The sequence below is a fragment of the Schistocerca piceifrons genome, chromosome 6 (assembly GCF_021461385.2).
Source record: "Schistocerca piceifrons isolate TAMUIC-IGC-003096 chromosome 6, iqSchPice1.1, whole genome shotgun sequence".
Classification (NCBI taxonomy): domain Eukaryota; kingdom Metazoa; phylum Arthropoda; class Insecta; order Orthoptera; family Acrididae; genus Schistocerca; species Schistocerca piceifrons.
The window spans coordinates 401,783,637-401,809,290 of record NC_060143.1 but is presented as its reverse complement, the minus strand read 5'-3'; the positions used below and the strand labels follow the sequence as shown (position 1 = coordinate 401,809,290).

At 42.7% G+C, this 25,654-nt stretch overlaps 1 protein-coding gene across 1 annotated transcript in view; it reads left to right on the top strand.

Moving 5' to 3' along the window:
- LOC124803346 (cadherin-23-like) overlaps positions 1 to 25,654 on the top strand; it is a 326,146-nt gene that overhangs the window by 36,139 nt on the left and 264,353 nt on the right. The window contains exons 4-6 of the mRNA XM_047264532.1: positions 517 to 686; positions 2,076 to 2,238; positions 16,029 to 16,182. Of these exons, the coding sequence (XP_047120488.1) occupies positions 517 to 686; positions 2,076 to 2,238; positions 16,029 to 16,182 (487 nt within the window). The remainder of the gene's footprint in view (positions 1 to 516; positions 687 to 2,075; positions 2,239 to 16,028; positions 16,183 to 25,654) is intronic.

Here is a 25,654-nt window from a genome sequence, read left to right as displayed (position 1 = left end):
AGTATTACACTGAGCATCACATCTTCTAACATATCTGCTCCGTTAATACCCTACACCTTACGCACATGCCTCATTCAGCCCCTTCCCCATTATCATCTTCCAGTTCATCATTTCCCAATGCAAATCCTAATTGCTCACTGCAGTGTAAGTCTGCAGTATTTCGTTTAATATCATGACCTTAACAGCACCATTGCTTTTAAATTTAATAGTGGATTTATTCAGTTATAACATCGTCATTATAAGCCATCATTCTAAGAGTTTTGCAAGCACGTACATCGATTATTGTAGCTTATTTCTGTAGTTTCTTTTTTAAATGTTTCTGGCTCATGATCACTGTAGCTCATCTCTGGACAGATGTCATAATGAAATAACAACAAGGGAAAGAAATACAGGATTAATTCATATCATTTCACTTTACATAATGAATCCAGCACATCACTTTCTATTTTTGAAAAAAAAATGTAATTTCGCTTAGGCCCATCTGTCAAACACTATATCCTCTGTGTCTTTCCGTAGCGCCTTCGAAATTGAGACTATTGAAAACAATAAGAGAAATGTAAAGGCAAACTTAGTTACCACTGGATCTCCAGAACTGGACTGGGGCAAACTTGACACCATCTACCTCGTGCTGGTGGCGCACGACACAGCTACGGATCAGAAGTATCTTGATAACAGCAAGAAAACAGGTAAGTCACTTACTTTCCCTCTATCACAAATGGAACATGTGTGTTTTCCTGCCTGTGCAGTCACTGTGTGTACACTGTACAGACAAACACTTACGGACAATCACTGAAACTCCGTCCGAACCCAACAGTCATGTATACGATAACACTTAGGACGTAAGAGAAATATTTATGCTACTTATAACATACTGAAAGCAGATTTTTCCTCCACTTTTCCTGAAGGACAGTCAGTACTTATTGCCAGGCAAATTACTCTGATGCGAAATCGTTTATATACGGGATTCAGGATGAAACCAGGTGATACACTTACTTTTCTTCTAATTATGGTGGAGTGGTCTTCTCGTTGAAGACAGCAGCACTGGTGCTCAAGCCAAATTCTAAATTGAATCCAATGTACGCGTTACGCGTTACGGCCTAAAATATACAATGTCTCTCAGTTCCGTTAGTACTACGGGTGTCAATAATGAAATTTATTCAGAATAGTTTCCCCCTGACTCAATACACAGCTGATATCGTTTTAGAAGTGTATTGAAACGGTCAGGGTAGCAGTTAGTAATGAAGTACAATTTTCCTGGATGTCTTTAATTGTATCGTAACGGTGTGTCCTTTCATTGGCAACTTTTATTTGGGAAACAACCAGAAGTCGGCTGGGGCCAAATCTGGCCAATACGGCGTGTGATTCAAGATTGTTATCCGTTTTCTGGCCAAACAATCGAGCACGATATTCACTTTGTGGGATGGAGCATTCGGCTCGAATTCCAAAAATTCTCGCCCACAAACGACAGAGGACACAAAATACTTGATGTTGCCTCGTTTCTCCCCCACCATTTCCCGACAGGTGTCAGACACGTACTGCTGCATTCGCAGTCAGTACGCCCGCTTCAGCGATGCTAGCACTTTGACCTTCTGCATGGCTGTTGTTGAAACTTCAATTTCCTAACGCTCCAACTCGCTACGAGATAGCGTTGTACTGTGGAATTTCACACAACCAGTCCTAACGGAACTGGGACACACCATGTATTAAAATGGACACTTGCGTTCACTCGGCATCACTCAAAAGTAACGGTATATTCTGAACCCACCAGACCATCATTACAACAGTTCCTGGCACTGCCTAGACACTCTTATAGCTATCATTCATCATGACTGGTTTTTTGATTGTGAAGTCGTGAAAGTTGGTGCAACATGAAACGGATGTGAAGTATTCATTGACCCCTCCCGCCGGAGGCTCGAGTCCTCCCTCGGGCATGGGTGTGTGTGTTATTCTTAGCATAAGGTAGTTTAAGTTAGTTTAAGCAGTGTGTAAGTCTAGGGACCAATGACCTCAGCAGGTTGGTCCCTCAGATATTCACACACATTTGAAGTATTCATTGCCGTTGTTTCTGTTTTTAGTCCAAATGACAATTACCATCGATGACAAAAACAACAACGCGCCAGTATTCAATGAAGTTGGCACGCTGAGTGTGAAGGAAGAGGAGGCCGACCTTCCGATCGCATTCATAACCGCAGTGGATGCTGACGGCCCTGGTAACAACGATGTCACATACTCCATTAGGTGAGTAAACACTTTTTCTGTCTCAGTTACGGGTTGTCGAGCCTGAATTCGTAATACACATAGCTGCCAGATGGGATTTTCCTTCACTTTAGTTCCATAAAGGTAAAATCTAAGGTAAGACTTTTTATCAATTAAAAATGTCGGTGGGTGTAAGCCATGTAAACAAGCAACTCCTAAAATAAGTATCTGTCAGTCGGATGGCGTCAAGTGAATCTGTCATCAATAATATCTCTGTTTACAGGCCAAACTCAAGTTATCTTGAATCGGTGCACAGCGTTGACTGCAGCTGCAGCTCTGCCATAAGAATTTGTGAGCATTTCACTATGCTAAACAGGGTAATGGACTGTACAGGACATACCAATGGGAAGTCCAATATAGGAAAAATATACTATTTTTGTTTCTACCAGTGACAAACGGATTACAAAGTGCACCGTCAAAAGTGTAAATACGTTATTGCTTTCATGTGTAAGTGCTGTTTACAAGGGTGTAGTACAACTTACCAATCTTGAAGAATACTCCTTCTGCTGACGTAGACACCAAAACGTACGAGGGTTATTCGGAAAGTAAGGAACAATCGGTCGCGAAATGGAAACCACAGTGAACATTTGATGAACCTTTGCACAATTGTACTGGTCAGGGTCTCTACTTTGCCTGCAGATAGCGTCACGTCGCACCTCACAGTTCTGAGCGCACACGGAGCACGTAAAGATGCCTAGAAAATGGTTTCGCCCACCAAGTATGGGTGCCTGACGGGAGATTTCGCCTCATTTCATACAACCCCACGTAACGTAACTGTCGTGCTTGACGTTCTTCATGGTAATTCTCGTCCGTACATCGCAATCGCAGGGGCAATGAAGAACCTCCTGCAGCATTTTCGATGGGAAACCTTTGATCACTCGCAGTACAGCCCGAACTTGCCCCCTCCCCCCCCCCCCCCCTGATTTTCATCTCTGCTCAAACGAACCGCTGCCTATGAAGACAACATTTCGACACAGACAACACATAGACAACAAGCAGCAGTCCAATGTAGAAAACTGCCTTAAATCACAGGCGGCTGCCTTCTATGGCGAGGGTATTGGAAAGTTGGTACAGCGCTACGACAGACGTCTAAGTCGGAGCGACGAAGTAACTGCCAGGTGTAGCTGGCTGTTGCAAATAAAACCCGTTTTGATTTTCACTGTGGTTTCCATTTCGCTAACGATAGTTCCTTACTTTCCAAATAGTCCTCGTTTATATTATAAGCACTTAAAAGAAAACGACACATAACAGCACAGCATAAGCTCGTAATACTGACCAACATCTCTGTAGCGAACAGGCGGCAAGCTTTGGTTTAAAGCTGCTAGAGTCTACACCATACTGCCTTGCTAATTTTCCCACTTAGTTCAACGTAGGAAGTGGTCCAATATCAACAATATTACCCTCCGAACTCTGGTGTAGGAAGAAATTTGAGCTACAGAATGCAGTTGGCAAGGAGAGACGAAATAGTGACGTTAACTCGCGGATTATCTCACTGCGCCAGTGTGCTGAAACAAACACCAAATCCTTCTGCAGTGTCTCAGTGAGGAAAAGCGGGTGAGTGTGCTAAAGCTGATCGTTCCGTTGGATGTAGACCAGCTCGGTGACTCCCTTGTGTTATTCTAGAGTAGTAGGCTAAACGCTGGCACTAAATCCCACCAGCTCGTTTCTCTTTCATAACCACCATCATCATCATCAACAACTACAACAGCAAAACCACAAAAACCACAAACTCAATACTCCAAGTGGAATCATCACACTGAGTGCAAAAAATACAAACCTTTCCCAACCAAGCTGCTGCGGTTCTCCAGTTAGGTTAATAAGTAGCCCAATTTAGGCTGGATTGTCCTGATACACTACCCGTGTTAAGATAGACCTTTTACCAATTGCGGAAAAGGTCGATATCGTGTTGATGTATGGCTATTGTGATCAAAATGCCCAACGGGCGTGTGCTATGTATACTGCTCGGCATCCTGGACGACGTCATCCAAGTGTCCGCACCGTTCGCCGGATAGTTAGGTTATTTAAAAAAACAGGAAGTGTTCAGCCACATGTGAAACGTCAACCACGGCCTGCAACAAATGATAATGCCCAAGTAGGTGCTTTAGCTGCTGTAGCGGCTAATCCGCACATCAGTAGCAGACAAACTGCGCGAGAATCGGGAATCTCAAAACCGTCGGTGTTGAGAATGCTACATCAACATCGATTGCACCAGTACAATATTTCTATGCACCAGGAGTTTCATGGCGACGACTTTGAACGTCGTGTACAGTTCTGCCACTGGGCACAAGAGAAATTACGGGACGATGACAGATTTTTTGCACGCGTTCTATTTAGCGACGAAGCGTCATTCACCAACAGCGGTAACGAAAAACCGGCATAATATACACTATTGGGCAACGGAAAATCCACGATGGCTGCTGTTCCTTATCTATATAAACGATTAGGGAGACAATCTGAGCAGCCGTCTTCGGTTGTTTGCAGATGACGCTGTCGTTTATCGACTAATAAAGTCATCAGAAGATCAAAACAAACTACAAAACGATTTAGAAGAAATATCGGAATGGTGCGAAAAGTGTCAGTTGACCTTAAATAACGAAAAGTGTGAGGTCATCCACATGAGTGCTAAAAGGAACGCGTTAAACTTCGGTTACACGATAAATCAGTCTAATCTAAAAGCCGTAAATTCAACTAAATACCTAGGTATTACAATTACGAACAATTTAAATTGGAAGGAACACACAGAAAATGTTGTGAGGAAGGCTAACCAAAGACGGCGTTTTATTGGCAGGACACTTAGAAAATGTAACAGACCTTCTAAGGAGACTGCCTACGCTACGCTTGTCCGTCCACTTTTAGAATACTGTTGCGTGGTGTGGGATCCCTACCAGATAGGACTGACTGAGTACATCAAAAAAGTTCAAAGAAAGGCAGCACGTTTTGTATTATCGCGAAATATGGGAGAGATTGTCACAGAAATGACACAGGATTTGGAATGGACATCATTAAAAGAAAGGCGTTTTTCGTTGCGACGGAAACTTCTCACGAAATTCCAATCACCAACTTTCTCCTACGAATGCGAAAATATTTTGTTGTCACCGACTTACATAGGGAGGAACGATCACGAAGATAAAATAAGGGAAATCAGAGCTCGTGCGGAAAGATACAGGTTTCATTCTTCCCGCACGCTATACGAGATTTGAATAATAGAGAATTGTGAAAGTGGTTCGATGACCCCTCTGCCAGGCACTTAAATGTGATTTGCAGAGTATCGATGTAGATGTAGATGTAGATGAACATCAGCGACCTTGGTGGGATAATGTATGGTGCGCATTGTCAATGCATGTGCGAACATTACGGAAGGCGAACTAATCGCTGTTGAGAGGAATGTCGTTACACGTATTGCCAAATGCATTGAGGTTGACGGACCTCATTTGGAGCATTTATTGCCTTAATGTCGTGTTTACAGGAATCACTCTGTAACAGCATGCGTTCTCAGAAATGAGAAGTTCACAAAGGTACATATCTCATTGGAACAACCGAAATAAAATGTTCAAACGTACCTACGTTCTGTATTTTAATTTAAAAAACCTACCTGTTACCAACTGTTCGTCTAAAATTGTGAACCATCTGTTTGCGAGTATTACAGCGCCATCTATCACAAAGCGAAAACAGTGGTTCAACTAAAACATTCGTATTTCTTTACCTATATGTAATAAAAAATAGGGGTTCATATTTAAATAAACGCAGTTGATATCCGTTTGACCTATGGCAGCGCCATCTAGCGGGCCAACCATAGCTCCATCTGGTTTCCCCCTTCAAGCTAGACAAGTTTCGTTCTTTGTAGTTTTTTCGTTTGACGCTTATTTCGTGAGATATTTGGCCCAGTCACGATCAGTGAGCCACCCTGTATATAAATGACCTTTTGGATAACATCAGAAGTCCACTGAGACTTTGTAGTATATCGAGAGGTTGTAACAATGGAAAATTGTACTGAAATGCAGGAGGATCTGCAACGAGTTGACCATGGTGCAGGGAATGGCACTTGAATCTCAATGTAGACAAGTGTAATGTGCTGCGAATACATATAAAGAAAGATCCTTTATCATTTAGCTACATTATAACAGGTCAGTAACTGAAAGCCTTCTGGAAATCTAAAAATATGGAATCAATTTGACATCCCCTGTCGATAACACTTATTACTTCATGAGTATAAAGAGCTAGTTGTGTTTCACAGAACGATATTTTCTGAATCCGTGCTGACTATATGTCAATAAGTTTTCTTCGAGGTGGTTCATAATGTTCGAATACAGTATATGTTCTAAAACCCTACAGCAAATCGACGTTAGTGATATAGGCCCGTAATTCAGCGGATTACCAGTCTTTAGGTACGGATCTTTCTGTGAACGAGTGGTTGTATATAACTGCTAAATATGGAGCTATTTTATCAGCAAACTCTGAGAGGAACCTGACTGGTATACAATCTGGACCGGAGGCCTTGCCTTTATTAAGTGATTTAAGCTGCTTTGTTACACTGAGGATATCTACTTCTATGTTTCTCATCTTGGAGTTGTTCTTGATTGGAATTCAGGAATATTTACTTCGTCTTCTTTGGTGATGGAGTTTCGGAAAACCGTGTTTAATAACTCTGCTTTAGTAGCACTGTCATCAGTGACTTCACCGTTGTTATCGCGCATTGAAGGTATTGATTGCGTCTTGCCACTGGTGTGCTTTATGTACTACCAGAATCTCTTTGCGTTTTCTGCCAGATTTCGAGACATAAGTTCGTTGTGGAAATTATTAAAAGCATCTCGCATTGAAGTACGTGCCTTTTTCAAACTTCTGTAAAACTGCCAATCTTGGGGATTTTGCGTTCTTTCAAATTTTGCACGCTTTTTTCGTTGCTTCTACAACAACGATCTGACCCGTTTTGTGTACCATGGAGGATCAGTGCCATCACTTATCAATTTATGTGGTATATATCTCTCAGTTGCTGTTGATACTATCTCTTTGAAAACATTCCATAACTTTTCTACACTTACGTGATCAGATCGGAAGGAGTGAAGACTGCCTCTTAAAAAGGCGTTAAGATCATTTTATCAGCTTTTTTAAATAGATATACTTTACGTTTCTTTTTGATGGTTGTAGGTGTTACAATATTCAGCCTAGCAGCAACTGCCTTGTGGTCGCTAATCCCTGTATTCGTCACAACACTCACTACTTGTCCAGGATTATTTGTTGCTAAAAGGTCAAGTATGCTTTCGCAACCATTTACGCTTCGAGTGGGCTCATGAACTAATTGTTCAAAATAATTTTCTGAGAAAGTTCGCCCACTGCTTGAATACTGCTCACCGGTGTGGGATCCGTACCAGATAGGGTTGATAGAAGAGATAGAGAAGATCCAACGGAGAGCAGCGCGCTTCGTTACAAGATCATTTAGTAATCGCGAAAGCGTTACGGAGATGATAGATAAATTCCAGTGGAAGACTCTGCAAGAGAGACGGTCAGTAGCTCGGTACGGGCTTTTGTTGGAGTTTCGAGAACATACCTTCACCGAGGAGTCAAGCAGTATATTGCTCCCTCCTACGTATATCTCGCGAAGAGACCATGAGGATAAAATCTGAGAGATTAGAGCCCACACAGAGGCATACCGACAATCTTTCTTTCCACGAACAATACGAGACTGGAACAGAAGGGAGAACCGATAGAGGTACTCAAGGTACCCTCCGCCACACACCGTCAGGTGGCTTGCGGAGTATGGATGTAGATGTAGAAGTAGATGAACAAATAAATTACATATATTCATGCATTAAGAAGAAAATAATTTGTAACATTTGGAGATACAGGGAATACACTTTCACAGCAATAAATTATGATGTTCTGATGTAAGTTTTGGGAGTACTTTTACCCTAAATTAAGCAAATAATAATAATAAGTAGGCATTTACACAGCCCATTACACGAATACGTCCAGTTTGCTTATGGACAGGCATGGTACATTTTGTCCACTTGTTACCACTAACAGAAAATCAGAATTTAGTCAAACTAGGCTTTGTTGGGCTCAAGAGAATTCAACCTCTCACATATACAGTGTTCGTAACGTCAGGATGAAAATAATAGTACGAGCAGTCATGCCAGGACCAAAGTGCTAGTAGCACAAACGAAAGTACTAGTAACGGAAGAAGGGAAGGAGCCAACGGAGATGCTTATACTGGGGCAGAAGCCAGTCAGTGTGTTACCACAATACTTGTTGACTGACACATATAATACAAATTGAATTTCCTCCAGACTAGAGATTTAGAGGGCCTAATAACAAACGCTTACGGAGTCTAGGATAATGGAAGAGATATTGCGGAGTACGTGAAACAAGTGGTAGATTTATTTCTGGCAGCTTTGGTTTTCCAGGTTGGGTGATTAAGTACTAACTTAAGCATGTCGATATCCTTTGGTGGTAGCCATGTGTTAAGTTGTAGAGGTGATAGTCAGAGTACGCATGTGACTGAGAAAATAGACTTACCTATAGTTAGGACTAAATCGGTGGCATTCTACTTGTGACGAAATATAAAGTATTTATAGAGTCGTAGGTAAAAATGTACTTAACTTTTCCTTTAGTGATTGAGATATAGTCAAGATTGATTTGCGTAACGAAACAGAGTCCGCCTCACGTCACCTGGAGCATAGGGACGAAGGCAACGGACGTTCTCACAGACTTCGCGAAAACGGAAAAATACACATCACAACTTCACCACGTTTTGGGATTCGTTCACATCTAATGTCCTAGGCATCTTGTCAGACAGAGAAAAATGAAATCGAATGAAATTGTTCTATTGACATCGAAATTAAGAGCACTTTACGTAAAAGTACCTAATGATGTTTTATTATTTGTAACATCCTTCTGCTTTATAGAAATAATCTGTTACCGCTCCCCTCCCCCCTACCTCCCGCACGCATACACACGAACGCCAGCAATATTGCCTGCATTCGGTCCTTTCCTTGTTTCCTTAACCCTATCACACATAAGCGACTAAGCAGCCAATTTCAACCATTATTTAGAATGTCACTGTGTATTTAAGCACGGACATAGAAACTGAATTCCTGTTATTAGAAGCGATAGCGTTGATCTTCTTGTGTTGACTATTACTTGCAAAAAATAATAGCAAACCGAATAAACTTTATGAAACTTGTTTCAGAATGCTTTTACAAGGAGCTGTGTGCCATATTACAGAGTACAACACATTTTCCATTGACACCAAATGTGTTGAATACATCTTTCCAGTCTGTCTTTCGCAAAGCCTCCTACTCCTTTTTGAACTAAAATGGGTATATAACTAGTATGATCTCAGTAAAAATGTCCTGAAGACACTCCCCTTTTCACACAAGATTTTGATCCAAATATGAATATTACACGATCTGCCTTCGATTTTATTCACATAGTCAGAAGTAAGAAGATATTTCATAGAGCAACGAAAAATATAAGCGGAGCTTGGAGATATATTTAAGTGAATGCAAGAATAACATTATAGTCACAGATCTTAATTTACTGGTAAATCCATTAAGTGTCTTCATGTTTTCCCTTACTGAAACGGCGCGTGAAATGAGGTCGCACGACCTCACCTTGTAAATTCTAAAACTTATTCACGAATGAACCTCAAATACAGTAATCACTCCAAACATATTGAGGATCCGCAAGGAGTTTCGAAGTTCACGGAATCACTAACTTACCTTCCACTGACTGAAAATGTATGCGATGAATTGGGAAGGGAAAAAAAATCTATGATACCATGTCACTATTTGAGACAGATTCAAAATGAAACATCTTTCTTAAATTAAAATTTTGTTATGTGTGTTTCTTACAACGCAAACTATTTAAGACACTCGTCAATGTCAATTTTTACTTCATGTTCGATTGCCAAACTTGCCAGATTTGTTAATCTCAACGAGAACATTGCACATCTTATACCATTTTTCACGCGGATTTGTGTCAAGGTCGAGGTCGAGATCTGTTGATGGTTTCTAGGCGGTTTTCCATCTGCCTCGGCGAATGCGGGCTGGTTCCCCTTATTCCGCCTCAGTTACACTATGTCGGCGATTGCTGCGCAAACAAGTTCTCCACGTACGTGTACACCACCATTACTCTACCACGCAAACATAGGGATTAAACTCATCTGGTGTGAGACGTTCCCTGGGGGGTACACCGGGGGCCGAACCGCACATTAACCCTGTGTTCGGTGTGGGGCGGCGGAGGGGTGAAGTGGACTGCGGTAGTCGTCGTGGGGTTGCGGATCACTGCGGCTGCGGCGGGGACGGAGCCTCTCCGTCGTTTCTAGGACCCTGGTTAACATACACCACAATACAATACAATACCATTTTTCATTGGTTTCAATTTAGAGAAGCTTCTCTCACAACTGACATTAATTATGGCAACTGTAAGGAATATTCTCAGCCTTACGACTGTATTAGGTAATCCTTTCTCAAGTTTGGACTCAAAAATAAACTTCAATAAACCCAGTGGGCCAGAAGCAATAAGTAATAAAATGGAGCATGTATAGCCGTCTTTTAGATGTTATTTATTATATGGATACCAGTTTCGTTGATTCAGTACAGTATGTTCAGGCCGTAACTGACGCCGAGTTGGTTAACTCCAATCGTATACAGGATACCATCAGTGGTTAACATCCATGGACTGGTTTCTGTAGACTGTAACAATGGTAGTTGATGGTTGGAGGCACAACATCTTTGTTACAGTCTACGGAAACCAGTTCATAGATATTGGCCACTGATGGAATCATTTATACGATTGGAGTTAACTCCCTCAGCGTCAGTAAAGACCTAAAAATGGTGCATTGAATCGCCGAAACTGGCAGTCATATAATAAATAACATGGAAAGAACGGATGCAGGTGTTCTATTTTATTACATAAGTGAATGCCCGAAGTCCCTCAAACCCTCGGTCAGAAGGATGGTCATACAAGAATCAGTAGGCCCTAAGTTCTTTCATGTCTGTTGTAGCTAAAAAGTTCGTAGACGCACGCTTTGAAGCATAAATTCTTCTTTGTCGATATTTTGAGGGGCTTAGTCGAAGTTGCTACCCTTATCGTCGACATCCAGTATTATTTCAGGCCTTAGGAAGGCATATTTTTCAGTCAAATTTGGCAGCTGCCGGAACCTTTCTCGAATTTCAGCAGTTCTTTATCTAATGAAGAAAATTTTTTTTCATTTTAAATCGCCTTCATACGATAAGCATCTCACTTTTTTTTGCCAGACATGTGCCTCCCAATTTGTCGTGGAAGTTCAATAGAAATGCCAGGTTCTTCACACAAGCTTTTACCGTGGCTTAATGCCTCGGATAAAAATTCCTTCAGCTTCTCTTCCAATGCCAACCGTAAGACGCTTATTTTCTGGACACTAGATTTCTCCATTTGCAAAGAATTGTGCGCATCATTCACTTCACGCAGTACCAGTTGCCGTAGACCCACGAAACACAGAAACAAAAATGACTGCATCGCCACTTACAAAGTCCATGCGTCCAACCGGGTGGTCAAGCATTCGTCTCTATATGTTAGCGTTGTCAAAATTTCTTTTTAATGATTTCACGTTATGTTTACTGCACTGCCTCCTGCGTTCCAATGTGTGTCCTGCATCATTTCCAAACCCTTGCCTGTAGCAGTAATCAATCAGGACCTTCCATTCGTGTGTAGACGTAGAAAAGCACCCCGTCGTCAGGCCCATCGGGACCATCCGACCGCGGTGTCGTCCTCAGTTGAGGATGCAGGTAGGAGGGGAGTGTGGTCAGCACACCGCTCTCCCAGTCGTTATGAGGGTTTTCTTCGACCGGAGCCGCTACTGTTCGGTCGAGTAGCTCCTCAATTGGCACCACGAGGCTGAGTGCACCCCGAAAAATGGCAACAGCGCTGGCGGCTGGATGATCACCCATCCAAGTGCCGGCCACGCCCCACTGCGCTTAACTTCGGTGATCTCACGGGAACCGGTGTATCCACTGCGGCAAGGCCGTTGCCTAGACATAGAAAAGAAATCAGAATAATGTTCCAGTGCGCCGAGGAAAGTCACTGAAATCACCTCCATCGAATCTGCATGCAGGAAAACTAGTTTCAATCAATTGTTTGAGTAGGTCATAATTTCGGCATTAGGCTAATACACTACTGGCCATTAAAATTGCTACATCACGAAGATGGCGTGCTACGGAAGTGAAATTTAACAGACAGGAAGAAGCTGCTGTGATATGCAAATGATTAGCTTTTCAGAGCATTCACACAAGGTTGGCGCCGGTGACATGACGAAAGTTTCCAGCCGATTTCTCATACACAAACAGCAGTTGACCGCCGTTGCCTGGTGAAATGTTGTTGTGATGCCTCGTGTAAAGAGGAGAAATGCATACCATCACGTTTCCGACTTTGATAAAGGTCGGATTGTAGCCTATCGCAATTGTGGTTTATCGTATCGCGATATTGCTGCTCGCGTTGGTCGAGATCCAATGACTGTTAGCAGAATATGGAATCTGTTGGTTCAGGAGGGTAATACGGAACGCCGTGCTAGATCCCAACGGCCTCGTATCACTAGCAGTCGAGATGACAGGCATCTTATCCGCATGGCTGAAACGAATCGTGCAGCCACGTCTCGATCCCTGAGTCAACAGTTGGGGACGTTTGCAAGATAACAACCATCTGCACGAACAGTCTGACGACGTTTGCAGCCGCATGGACTATCAACTCGGAGACATGGCTGCGGTTATCCTTGACGCTGCATCACAGACAGGACCGCCTACGATGGTGTACTCAACGACGAACCTGGGTGCACGAATGGCAAAACGTCATTTTTCGGATGAATCCAGGTTCTGTTTACAGCATCATGATGGTCGCATCCGTGTTTGGCGACATCGCGGTGAACGCACATTGGAAGCGTGTATTCGTCATCGCCATAGTGGCTTATCACCTGGCGTGATGGTATGGGTGCCATTGGTTACACGTCTCGGTCACCTCTTGTTCGCATTGACGGCACTTTGAACAGTGGACGTTACATTTAAGATGTGTTACGACCCGTGGCTCTACCCTTCATTCGATCCCTTCGAAACCCTACATTTCAGCAGGATAATGCACGACCGCATGTTGCAGGTCCTGTACGGGCCTTTCTGGCTAGAGAAAATGCTCGACTGCTGCCCTGGCTAGCACATTCTCCTGATCTCTCACCAGCTGAAAACGTCTGGTCAATGGTGGCCGAGCAACTGGCTCGTCACAATACGCCAGTCACTACTCTTGATGAACTGTGGTATCGTGTTGAAGCTGCATGGGCAGCTGTACCTGTACACGCCATCCAAGCTCTGTTTGACTCTATGCCCAGGCGTATCAAGGCCGTTATTACGATCAGAGGTGGTTGTTCTGGGTACTGACTTCTCAGGATCTATGCACCCAAATTGAGTATAAAATATTTGACCAATGAATACCCGTTTATCATCTGCATTTTTTGTCGGTGTAGCAATTTTAATGGCCAGTAGTGTATATTTTATCCGTTGTCATACACCTGTCTGTCTTGCAGTCATTGTAGCGGCATTATCGTATACTTGACTTCTGCTGTTCATAATATCAAATCCGTAACGTCGAGGTCACTTAGTATCATCTCACTAATATCTTTGGCTGCTTTATTTTTTGTTTCACTGAAATCTAGAGAAGATTCTATAGTGGCTGGAAATCAGGCAAGATCGAGAATAATAGATAGTAGAACAAGGCGATTGCCGACCGCGCCACAGCTAGTCCCCTGAGAGTAAACACGTGGACAACAACAACAGCAACAACAACAACAACTAGAGAACGAGAAGCAGCGGGGACAGAACGAGAGAATAATAAGTTGATGGAGTAAATCAAGGACGGAACTGGTCCGTCATGGTAACTACGCGGTCAGCGTGGCATGTTGCTAACCGAAGGGACCATTTCCAGACATTATCGGTGGACTTCATCCTTTCGGTTAGAGAATACTTGTCTTCTACTTGACAATTACTCGCAAACCCTTGAATAAACTAAATTTTATAAATAGCAATGTAGTTTTGCAAATGAATCTATTTTATGGTCAACTCGAGCCCATAGTTATATCGCATTTGAAGGTTAGAAATGTCATTCAGGGTCACTCGAGTCAAAATCACATGAAAAAAGCATTGGGCTCACAACGTCCACTTTTGCACGTTACGTTGTTCAGTTTTTAAATCAACATATTTATGGTTGACTTTGTAAAGACGTTAGACTATGGATAAAATTATCAAAGGTGTAAAATTTGAAGAAAACAAAAACATCAACAATTGTATCGTATGATGGTGCATGTATAGACGGAAGCTGAGGAGTAAACGAAAGAATAACTTTTCACTGTAAAAGAAGAGCCAGAACAGAGCCTCTTGAGGCCAGTGTATGAACTAACAGGTCTATCTGTACTAAAAACGCTGCTGCTGCCTACTGAAACATCGTAGTGCTAACAATCTCTTTAGTAAATGTTGCCTCTGACAGTAGAACGAATCTTTTTCCTTTTCGGGCTCAAGATAACCCTTAGAGCTCTAGTAGTCCTAGTTTGTCGTATATTTTTTCAGGTCAGACCTTACAAGTCTACTCTGAACCCAGTTGTCCAGTGGCCTTGAAATTCCGCGTAAGTCTCTGTATAGTCCCGACCACAATACAGTTATCTGATTTAATGACCACACAGACAGGATTAATCGGCTTGGCCGCTCACAGTCGCTCCCCACGTCTGTGCCACATGGGGTGGCTCCCCCAAGCTCCCTCCCCACACCCCCTACGCCACAGATCAGCGGCTTAACTTGTATCGACATTATCACAAAATAAATTTTATTCGATGGTTATGAACTTGAGCTGTTGATTTTTTTCCTTGAAGACATTGCTGTTTTAACTTTCGTTATTCCAAACGTGAAGGCAGTTTACACTTTTTTCCTGTTTAGGTGTAAGCAATAGATTCTCAAGGTTCTTAGAAGTATTTGTGAACACCCTGTAGAGGGCATCAAAGTTTCTACGCTTATTTCCTACTTCTCCATTTCTGAGAAGTTCTGGCCAATGGCAATTTCTGACCAGTTATTTTTTTGTGTCTATTAAAATTATTGCAGTTGCTTTGGCTTCTAATTCTGTCTTTTAATTTCCAGTGTGAACTTAACATTTTTGATACACGTATAAAAACATGCGTCGTGAAGATTTTCTACGTTTATGTCTTAATCTGTCAATCATTTCACTAGGTTGCTGCTGGATTTAATAAAGTAAAAAATATGTAACAACGATGTAAACTCACACAAAGTTTAATTAAAACTGGTGAGATCTGTAATCGTATTATTACCATAAAAATATTTACTTACTGTTAGTACGTACTGATGATTAATCTGCATATTTTATGTTTCGTAATAATCTACCTACAATAGAGACTGAATTAATAACTGTCACTCATTTTGGATGTAATGAATATCGTGTAACTCCTGTAAAATTTACTTCCTGGTGCAGGATAAGACTTCAAACTCACAGTAATATAAAAATGGCATTTTTAGAATTCCTCCCCCGTCCTTCTCATCCCTTCCCTCGCCCCTCCCCCCACCCGTCAGGTAAATTTACGTGGAGCCCTATGGTTACATTTTAATAATGAATTATGCATTTGAATTTTTTTTATCTACATTAAACGCACATATCCTGCTTAATTAATCGCCTGTTTCTCTCCTTGTTCTCTTTAAGGAGTTCAATGGTGCGTTCACATCACTCACTTTTTATGTTTCTGTGTCTATTAACAGCGGTGAGCTGGAGATGTACGACGGTTATGTCACTATAAACAGTGCGACGGGTGAAATCCGGACAATCAAGAAGATAGATTGCGACAAGGAGGGTTACGCCACCATTTCATTGGTCGTCAAAGCCAGTGACGGAGAGCTCGACACCACAAAGACAGTAAGTATAGATATACTCCGAATGGATGACCTATCAGGAATCTCCCTTGTATACTTTTAATAAGATCAGATTGGATTTCCATAACACATACGAACAAATTGTATATAAAATCGTATTTATACAACCATATAAAAGTGTGTGTGTGTGCGGGAGGGGGGGCGGGGGGGGGGGGGGTTCAAATGGTTCAAATGGCTCTAAGCGCTATGGGACTTAACATCTGGGGTCATCAGTCCCCTAGACTTAGAACTACTTAAACCTAACTAACGTAAGGACATCACACACATCCACGCCCGAGGCAGGATTCGAACCTGCGACCGTAGCAGCAGCGCGGTTCTAGACTGAAGCGCCATGAACCGCTCGGCCACAGCGGCCGGCCTGTGTGTGTGTGTGTCTGTATGTGTAACTAAGTGGGTATGAGTGACTGATTGGGAAAGAAAGAGGGAGAGAGAGATTGAGAAAGTCCTTTGTTTGATTCCGAGAAATGAATTATCAAGACGACGAAATAATGAGAGTGTAAGGCTGACCTAGAAAACTATCATGAGGTATAACTGCATACAATTAAAGACTTTAAATACAGGGAGTTGCTTAGCGGAAGTCCGTATCCAGATTCTGGGTAAAATGGATTCGAAAAGTCTTTAATACGTTTCCAAAAGCATATTGCTCAAGAGTAGTGTTCCACAAGCTTTTGTTATTCACGTTACGTCCAGACGCTCCTAGACTCAACACAGCACATCATAAAATCTTTCCCCTCAGAACTGTGAGAATCCTAATATAACTACGAATTCTTACGTCGTTATGTAACATAAGAGGGCGGAGTAGCGACAGAGGTTTAGGGCACTGTCTTACCCTCGGGGTGGGACAGTGTCCCTAAAGGAGGAAGAATCGGGAATGATCAACGGCATGATAACGCAGAAGGCAATAGAAACCACTGCATTAAAGACATATAATGTGTATCCACGGGGCATGTGGTCTGTAATTGAAAAAATTCTTGATGACCTATCCACTGGCTAAAGATTCTGGAATAGTCCCCCAATCTGATCTCTGGGAAAGGACTGCCAAGGGGTAGATAAGTATGACGAAAAGATTAAATACCCAACGAAATAACAATGTTCTATGAGTCGGAGCGTGGAATGTCAGAAGCTTGAACATGGTAGGGAAGCTAGGAAATCTGAGAAGAGAAATATAAAGGTCAATCTAGATGTAGTACGGGTCAGTGAAGTGAAATGGAAGGAACACAAGGATTTCTGGCCAGAGGAGTATCGAATAATATCAACAGCAGCACAAAATTATATAACGGGAATAGACTTCGTTATGAATAGGAAGGTAGGGCAGAGAGTTTGTTACTGTGAACAGTTCAGTGATAGGGTTGTTCTCATCAGAATCGACAGCAAACCAACATCGACAACAATAGTTCAAGTATACATGACGACGTCACAAGCTAAAGATGAAGAGATAGAGAAACTATATGAGGGTACTGAATAGTTAACACGGTACGTAAAAGAAGATGAAAATATAGTAGTCATGAGGGGCTGGAATGTTGTAGAAGAAGGGGCAGAAGAAAGGGTTAGGAGAATGTGGGCTTGGTACTAGGAAAGAGAGAGGAGAAAGACTAATTGAGTTTTGTAACGAACTTCAGCTAGTCATAGCGAATACTTTGCTCTAAAATCATAGGATGAGGAGGGATACTTGGAAAAGGCCAGGAGATAAGGGAAGATTGAAGTTAGATTACATCATAGTCAGGCGGAGACTCCGACATCAGATACTGGATTGTAAGGCGTGCCCAGGAGCAGATATAAGATCACAATGTAGTTGTGATGGAGAGTGGGCTGAAGCTTAAGAGATTAGCCAGGGAGACTCAATACGCAAAGTAGTGGAATACGGAAGTATTAAGGATTGACGACGTACGCTTGAAGTTCTCTAAGGCTATAGATATCGAAATAAGGAAAAGCTCAGTAAGGCAGTACAGCTGAAGGGGAACGGACATCTCTAAAAAGGGCAACCAGGGAAGTTGGAAAGAATAACATAGATTACAAAGAAGATACCTGCGAAAAAATATGGACAACAGAAGAAATACCTCAGTTGATCGGTGAAAGAAGGAACTATAAAAATGCTCATGGAAATTCAGTCATACAGAAAGACGAGTCGTTTGCGAATGAAATAATTAGGAAAAGCAGGGAAGTTAAGACGAAATGGCTGCATGAAATATGTGAAGAAACCGAAAAAAGAATGATTGTCGGAAGGACTGACTCAGCATACAGCAAAGTCAAAGTAACCTTCAGTGAAACCAAGAGCAAGGGTGGTAACATTAAGAGTGCAATGGGAATACCATTGTTAAACGCAGAGCAGACAGTGGATAGATGGAAAGAGTGCACTGATGGCCACTATGAGGGAGACAATTTGTCCACTGTGACAGTAGGAGGAACAGGTGTCGACAGGGAAGAGATAGGGGATCCAGTATTAAAATCAGAAATTAAAAGAGCTTTGGAAGACTTAAGATCAAATAAGGCAGAAAGGGATAGATAACATTCCACCAGAATTTCTAAAATCGTATTGGGATGTAGCAACAAAACGACTGTTAACGTTGGTGTGAAGAATGTATCAGTCTGGCGACATACCATCTGATTTTCGGAAAAATATCATCCACACAATTCCGATTACTGTAAGAGCTGAAAAGTGCGAGAATTATCGCACAGTCAGCTTAACAACTCATACATCCAAGTTGCTGACAAGAATAATATACAGAAGAACGGCAAAGAAAATTGAGGATGTGTTAGACGACGATCAGTTTGAATTTTAGGAAAGGTAAAGGCACCAGAGAGGCAATTCTGACGTTGCGGTTAATAATGGAAGAAGACTAAAGAAAAATCAAGACACGTTCATAGGATTTGTCGACCTGTAAAAAGCGTTCGAGCATGTAAAATGGTCCAAGATGTTCGGAATTTGAGGAAAATAGGTGTAAGCTACAGGAACAGACGTGTAATATGCAACATGTACAAGAGCCAAGAGAGAATAATAAGAGTGGAAGACCAAGAACGAAAAGCTCGGATTAAAAAGGGTGTAATACCCTTTCGCTCCTACTGTTCAATCTGTACAATCGAAGGGCAATAATTTAAATAAAAGAAAGGATCAGGAGTGGAATAAAAATACAAGGTGAAAGGATATCAATGATACCATTCGGTGATGACATTTCTATCATCAGCGAAAGTGAAGAAGAATTACATGATCTGCTGAATGGAATGAAGAGTCTAATGCGTACAGAATATGGATTGAGAGTAAATCAAAGAAAGACGGAAGTAAAGAGAAGTAGCAGACTTGAGAACAGTGAGAAACTTAACATCAGGATTGACGGTCACGAAGTAGATAAAGTTTAGGAATTGTACTACCCTAGGCAGCAAAATAACCAAAGACGGACAGAGCAAGGAGGACATAAAAAGCAGACTAGCACTGGCAGAAACGGCATTCCTGGCCAATAGAATTCTACAGTATCAAACATGGGCCTTAATTTGAGGAAGAAATTTCTGGGAATGTACGTTTGGAGCACAGCATTTTATGGTAATGAAACACGGACTTTGGGAAAACCAGAACAGAAGAACATCGAAGCATTTGAGATGTGATGCTACAGACAAATGTTGTAAATTAGATGAACTGATAAGGAATGAGGAGGTTCGCGCAGAATCGGAGTAAAAAGGAATATGTGGAAAACACTGACAAGAGGGAGAGACAGAATGATAGCATATCTATTAAGACATCAGGCAATAACTTCTATGGTAGTAGAGGGAGCTGAAGAGGGTGAAAACTATAGAGGAAGACACAGATTGGAATACATACCGCAAGTGATTGAGGACGTAAGTTGCACGTGCTACTCTGAATGAAGAGGTTGGCGCAGGAGAGCAGTTCGTGACAGGCCGCGTCAAACCAATCAGAAGATTGATGACTCAAAATAAGTATTATTGTTACTATTATAAAACAGGAATAGACTCATGCATTTATTACTACCTTATTAACTTTAATTCACAATAGCAATTAGACATTTTCATACGTATTTTTAAAGTAAATAACTCTACTCTTACCTTCAGCGGGATACTTGTGCCTGCTTAGCTGCACACAGGCTGCTGATTTGTGTCAGAATCGTTGCATAGCAAGGCTCATTTCTTCATCGACGGATTTTGATCTCTCGCTCTTTGGTGTTTTAATTTCGGTCTACGTCGAGATGGCCAGTCTACACAAATATGTGTGATTGGTAATTAGTAAAAAAAAATGGCAATGACATATTAACTGCCATCTCGGAGATAGCTGGATATTCATTGCTTATTGAAAACCAAAATGGTTGCAAAGGCATTTCGAAAAATTTTGATTTCGGTTTCTGTTTGCTTTCAAATCTGTCACTTCGTTCCGTAAGCCTAAATCTAAATTATTCAGAAGACGTTTCAAATTCACCAATGGATTACGAACCTTGCCAAATTCTTTAACACTCTCCCCAAAAATGTTTTTTGAAATTCTTCTCTAAGAGTACTAAATGTTCTTTAATTATCTCCACCAACACCTCATTAGCGTCAGTAAGTGGTCATATAGTTGGTAACATCTCACAGGATCCATTTTCAATCATCTGTATCCAGAAATTCAACTTACTAATAAATCCTTGAATATTGTCCATACTAGTCAGAAGATTTCCCTTTCTACCTTGCATTTTTCTGTGTAGTTCATTTAAGTGTACGGTAATATCGGAAAGATATTCCAGCTTTTACACTCATTTATCATCTGCAAATAAATCCGCATACTCACGCCCCTCAGTAGTGAAAATTGTGAAAACCTCGCCCCTAAGTTCAGACATTCGCGGTAACACTTTACTTCGAGGTAACCATCGGACTTCTGTATGTAGCAGAGGTGTAGTATGTTTTGATTCCATTTCTTAACACTCTTGCTCCCGCGTATGGGCGCCCTTGCTTACAACCAGCCTTGCACGAAAGATACGGTGTTGCAAAGTACTTTCGCCCTAGCGGCACAGACAGTGCAGTACTACAGATGAGAATACAATTAACTTACGATACGTGAAGTATAACAGTAAAAGTGAGTAAATAAACAACATTTAACTTCCATGAAACTATTACAATTACCAGTACGTTGTTTGCGGAACACTACTCTATCACTTTGAAGACTGGCCATGTAGAAGAACATTAAGCCTAGAAATCCGGCCATTTCTGCCGTTATTTAAAGTGTTGCTGAATATGTAACTCATTTGTCATCAAGAGTAATATGTACTGAAAAAAGACCAAGATTCAAGATTTATTTGTCATGTTTACTTTAGTCCTTTGTAGAGTACTAATTGTAAAATAATGATGACGGAAATTATAATTATCCTCCCAAAGTAAAAGTGCGGGTGAGTTGAGCAATTTCCTCCCCTTGAGCTTCCAAAATTTCTTGCTCACACGACTAACTGCGAAGCCTAACTAGTACATGCAGGCAAATTCGTCAACAAGATCACAAACGTAGTGCCCTATGACTATAATATCAATGATGATGAAACTTGATTTGTGGGGCGCTCAACTGCGTGGTTTTCAGCGCCCGTACAAATTCCACTCCTTTCACTGTCGCCGGCTTCTGTGGCCGAGCGGTTCTAGTCGCTTCAGTCCGGAACCGCGCTTCTGCTACGGTCACAGGTTCAAATCCTGCCTCAGGCACGGATGTATGTGATGTCTTTAGGTTAGTTAGGTTTAAGTAGTTCTAAGTCTAGAGGACTGATGACCTCAGATATAAAGTCCCATAGAGCTAAGAGCCATTTGTACCATTTTCCCTGTCCATTGTCGCCACTTTTCCGAATGATAGTGAAATGTTGAGGACAATACAAACACCCAGTCCCTGGGCGCAGAAAATCCCCGACCCGGTCAGGAATCCAACCCGGGACACCGTGATCCAGAGGCAGGAACGCTAGCCATTAGACTACGAGCTGCGACATAATATCAATGAGTAATTGCTGGAATCTATCTACTCATACTATTCCTGGGTGTAACAGTTTGTACGGATATCGAATGGAGTGACCACAGGGGCTCAGTCGCGGATGAAGCAGGTGGTAGACCTCGGTTCATTTTAGAATACTGAGGAAGTAGACTATGTGATCGGAAGTATCCGGACACCTGGCTGAAAATTACTTAGAAGTTCGCAGCGTCCTCCATCGGTAATGCTGGAATTAAATATGCTGTTTGCCCACCTTAGCCTTAATGACAGCTTCATCTCTCACAGGCATACGTTCAATCACGTGCTGGAAGGTTTCTTGGTGAATGGCAGCCCATTTTTCACGGATTGCTGCACTGAGGAGACGTATCGATGTCGGTCGGTGAGGCCTGGCGCGAAGTCAAATGATTCAAAAAAATGGCTCTGAGCACTATGGGACTTAACATCTATGGTCATCAGTCCCCTAAAACTTAGAACTACTTAAGCCTAACTAACCTAGGGACATCACACACGTCCATGCTCGAGGCAGGATTCGAACCTGCGGCCGTAGCGGTCGCGCGGTTTCAGACTGTAGCGCCTAGAACTGCTCGGCCACCCTGGCTGGCGGCACGAAGTCGGCGTTCCAAAACATTCCAAAGGTGTTCTATTGGATTCAGGGCAGGACTCTGTGGTGTCACCGCCAGACACCACACTTGCTAGGTGGTAGCCTTTAAATCGGCCGCGGTCCATTAGTATACGTCGGACCCGCGTGTCGCCACTGTCAGTGATAGCAGACCGAGCGCCACCACACGGCAGGTCTAGAGAGACTTACTAGCACTCGCCCCAGTTGTACAGCCGACGTTCATAGCAATGGTTCACTGACAAATACGCTCTCATTTGCCGAGACGATAGTTAGCATAGCCTTCAACTACATTTGCTTCGACCTAGCAAGGCGCCGTATTCAATTGATAATTAATATTATGAAGCATGTACCGTAACGAGAGATGTTCTACAATTGTGGATTAAAGTTAAGTATTACATCATCAACGTACTTTATTTGCAATTCTCAAGATATTGTCCTGTTCCAGACCTCACGCCAGTAAGCGTGTAATTAAACGCGTGCATTTCGGCCTCCTCTAGAAAAACAGTGTTAGCTCTTCTGCCAACACTACAGACTCTGTGCAGGCCAGTCCCTTACAGCGATGTTACTGCCGTGTAATCACTCCGCCACCGGCCGTGCATTATGAACAGGTGCTCGATTGTGTAGAAATATGCAGTCGCTATCCCCGAATTGTTCTTCAACAATGGGAAGCAAGAAGGTGCTTAAAACATCAATGTAGGCCTGTGCTGTGATAGTGCCACGTAAAACAACAAGGGGTGAAAGCCCCCTCCATGGAAATACGACCACACTGTAACACGACCGCCTCCGAATTTTACTGTTGCCACTACACACGTTCACTGGGCATTCGCCATACCCAGACCCTGCCATCGGATCGCCACATTGTGTACCGTGATTCGTCACTCTGCACAACGGTTTTAGACTGTTCAATCGTCCAATGTTTACGCTCCTTACACCAACCAAGGCACGTGTGGCTTTTGAGCAGCCGCTCGACCATGAAATCCAAGTTTACTCACCTTCCGCCTAACTGACATAGTACTTGCAGTGGACCCTAATGAAGTTTGGAATTCCTGTGTGATGGTGTGGATAGATGTCCGCCTATTACACATTACGAGCCTCTTCAACTGTAGACGGTCTCTGTCAGTCAACAGACGAAGTCTGCCCGTACGCTTTTGTGCTGTACGTGTCCTTTCACGTTTCCACTTCACTATCACATCGGAAACAGTGGACCTAGGGATGTTTAGGAATGTGGAAATCTCGCGTACACACGTATGACACAAGTGACACACAATCACCTGACCATGTACGAAGTCCTTGAGTTCCGCAGAGCGCCCCCTTCTGTTCTCTCACAATGTCTAATGACGACTGAAGTCGCAGATATGGAGTACCTAGCTTTAGGTGGCAGTTCAGTGCACCTAAAATAAAAAAAACGTATGGTTTTGGTGGTGTCCGGATACTTTTGATCACATTGTGTACCATTACTCTACAAAGGAGATTGTTTACAAACCACTCGTGAGACCTCTTCCATAATATAGCTCAGGTGTATGTGTGTGTGGGATCCAAATAGGATTAACAGGGGATATTGAACGAATACAGACAAGGGCAGCACGAGTAGTCACAGGTTTCTATAATGTGAGGGAGAGTGCCACAGAAATACTAGAGGAATTGAATTGGGAGATACTTGAAGATAGACGTAAACTATCCCGAGAAAGTCTCTTAACGAAGTTTCAAGAACCGGTTTTAAATGATGACTCAAGGAATATTCTACAGTCCCCTACGTATCAAACAATCCTGTTGGCAGAACATTCACAACTGAGCATTGTAGCCGAGGTTGAAAATACCCATTCAATTGTAAATTACTTTATTTTCACACGACCGGTTCCGGACTGTTACAAGCCCGTCCAGGAGTGTCGTAGCTGTGGTGTGGTCCCCGAGCGCCGCGTGTGCTGCCTCACCGCGCCTGGTACACGCGGTGCTCGGGGACCACACCACAGCTACGACACCCCTGGATGGGCTTGTAACAGTCCGGAACCGGTCGTGTGAAAATAAAGTACACTACTGGCCATTAAAATTGCTACACCACGAAGATGACGTGCTACAGACGCGAAATTTAACCGACAGAAAGAAGATGCTGAGATATGCAAATGATTTGCTTTTCAGAGCATTCACACAAGGTTGGCGCCGGTGGCGACACCTACTACGTGCTGACATGACGAAAGTTTATAACTGATTTCTCAGACACAAACAGCAGTTGACAGGCGTTGCCTGGTGAAACGTTGTTGTGATGCCTCGTGTAAGGAGGAGAAATGCGTACCATCAAGTTTCCGACTTTGGTAAAGGTCGAATTGTAGCCTATGGCGATTGCGGTTTATCGTATCGCGACATTGCTGCTCGCGTTGGTCGAGATCCAATGACTGTTAGCAGAATATGGAATCGGTGGGTTCAGGAGGGTAATACGGAACGCCGTGCTGGATTCCAACGGCGTCGTATCAATATAGCAGTCGAGATGACAGGCATCTTATCCGCATGGCTGTAACGGATCGTGCAGCCACGTCACGATCCATGAGTCAACAGATGGGAACGTGTGCAAGACAACAACCATCTGCACGAACAGTTCGACGATGTTTGTAGCGGCATGGACTATCAGCTCGGAGACCACGGCTGCGGTTACCCTTGACGCTGCATCACAGACAGGAGCGCCTACGATGGTGTACTCAACGACGAACCTTGGTGCACGAATGGCAAAACGTCATTTTTTCGAATGAATCAAGGTTCTGTTTACAGCATCATCATGGTCGCATCCGTGTTTGGCGACATCGCGGTGAACGCACATTGGAAGCGTGTATTCGTCATCGTCATACTGGCGTAACACCCGGCGTGGTGGTAAGGATTGCCATTGGTTACACGTCTCGGCCACCTCTTGTT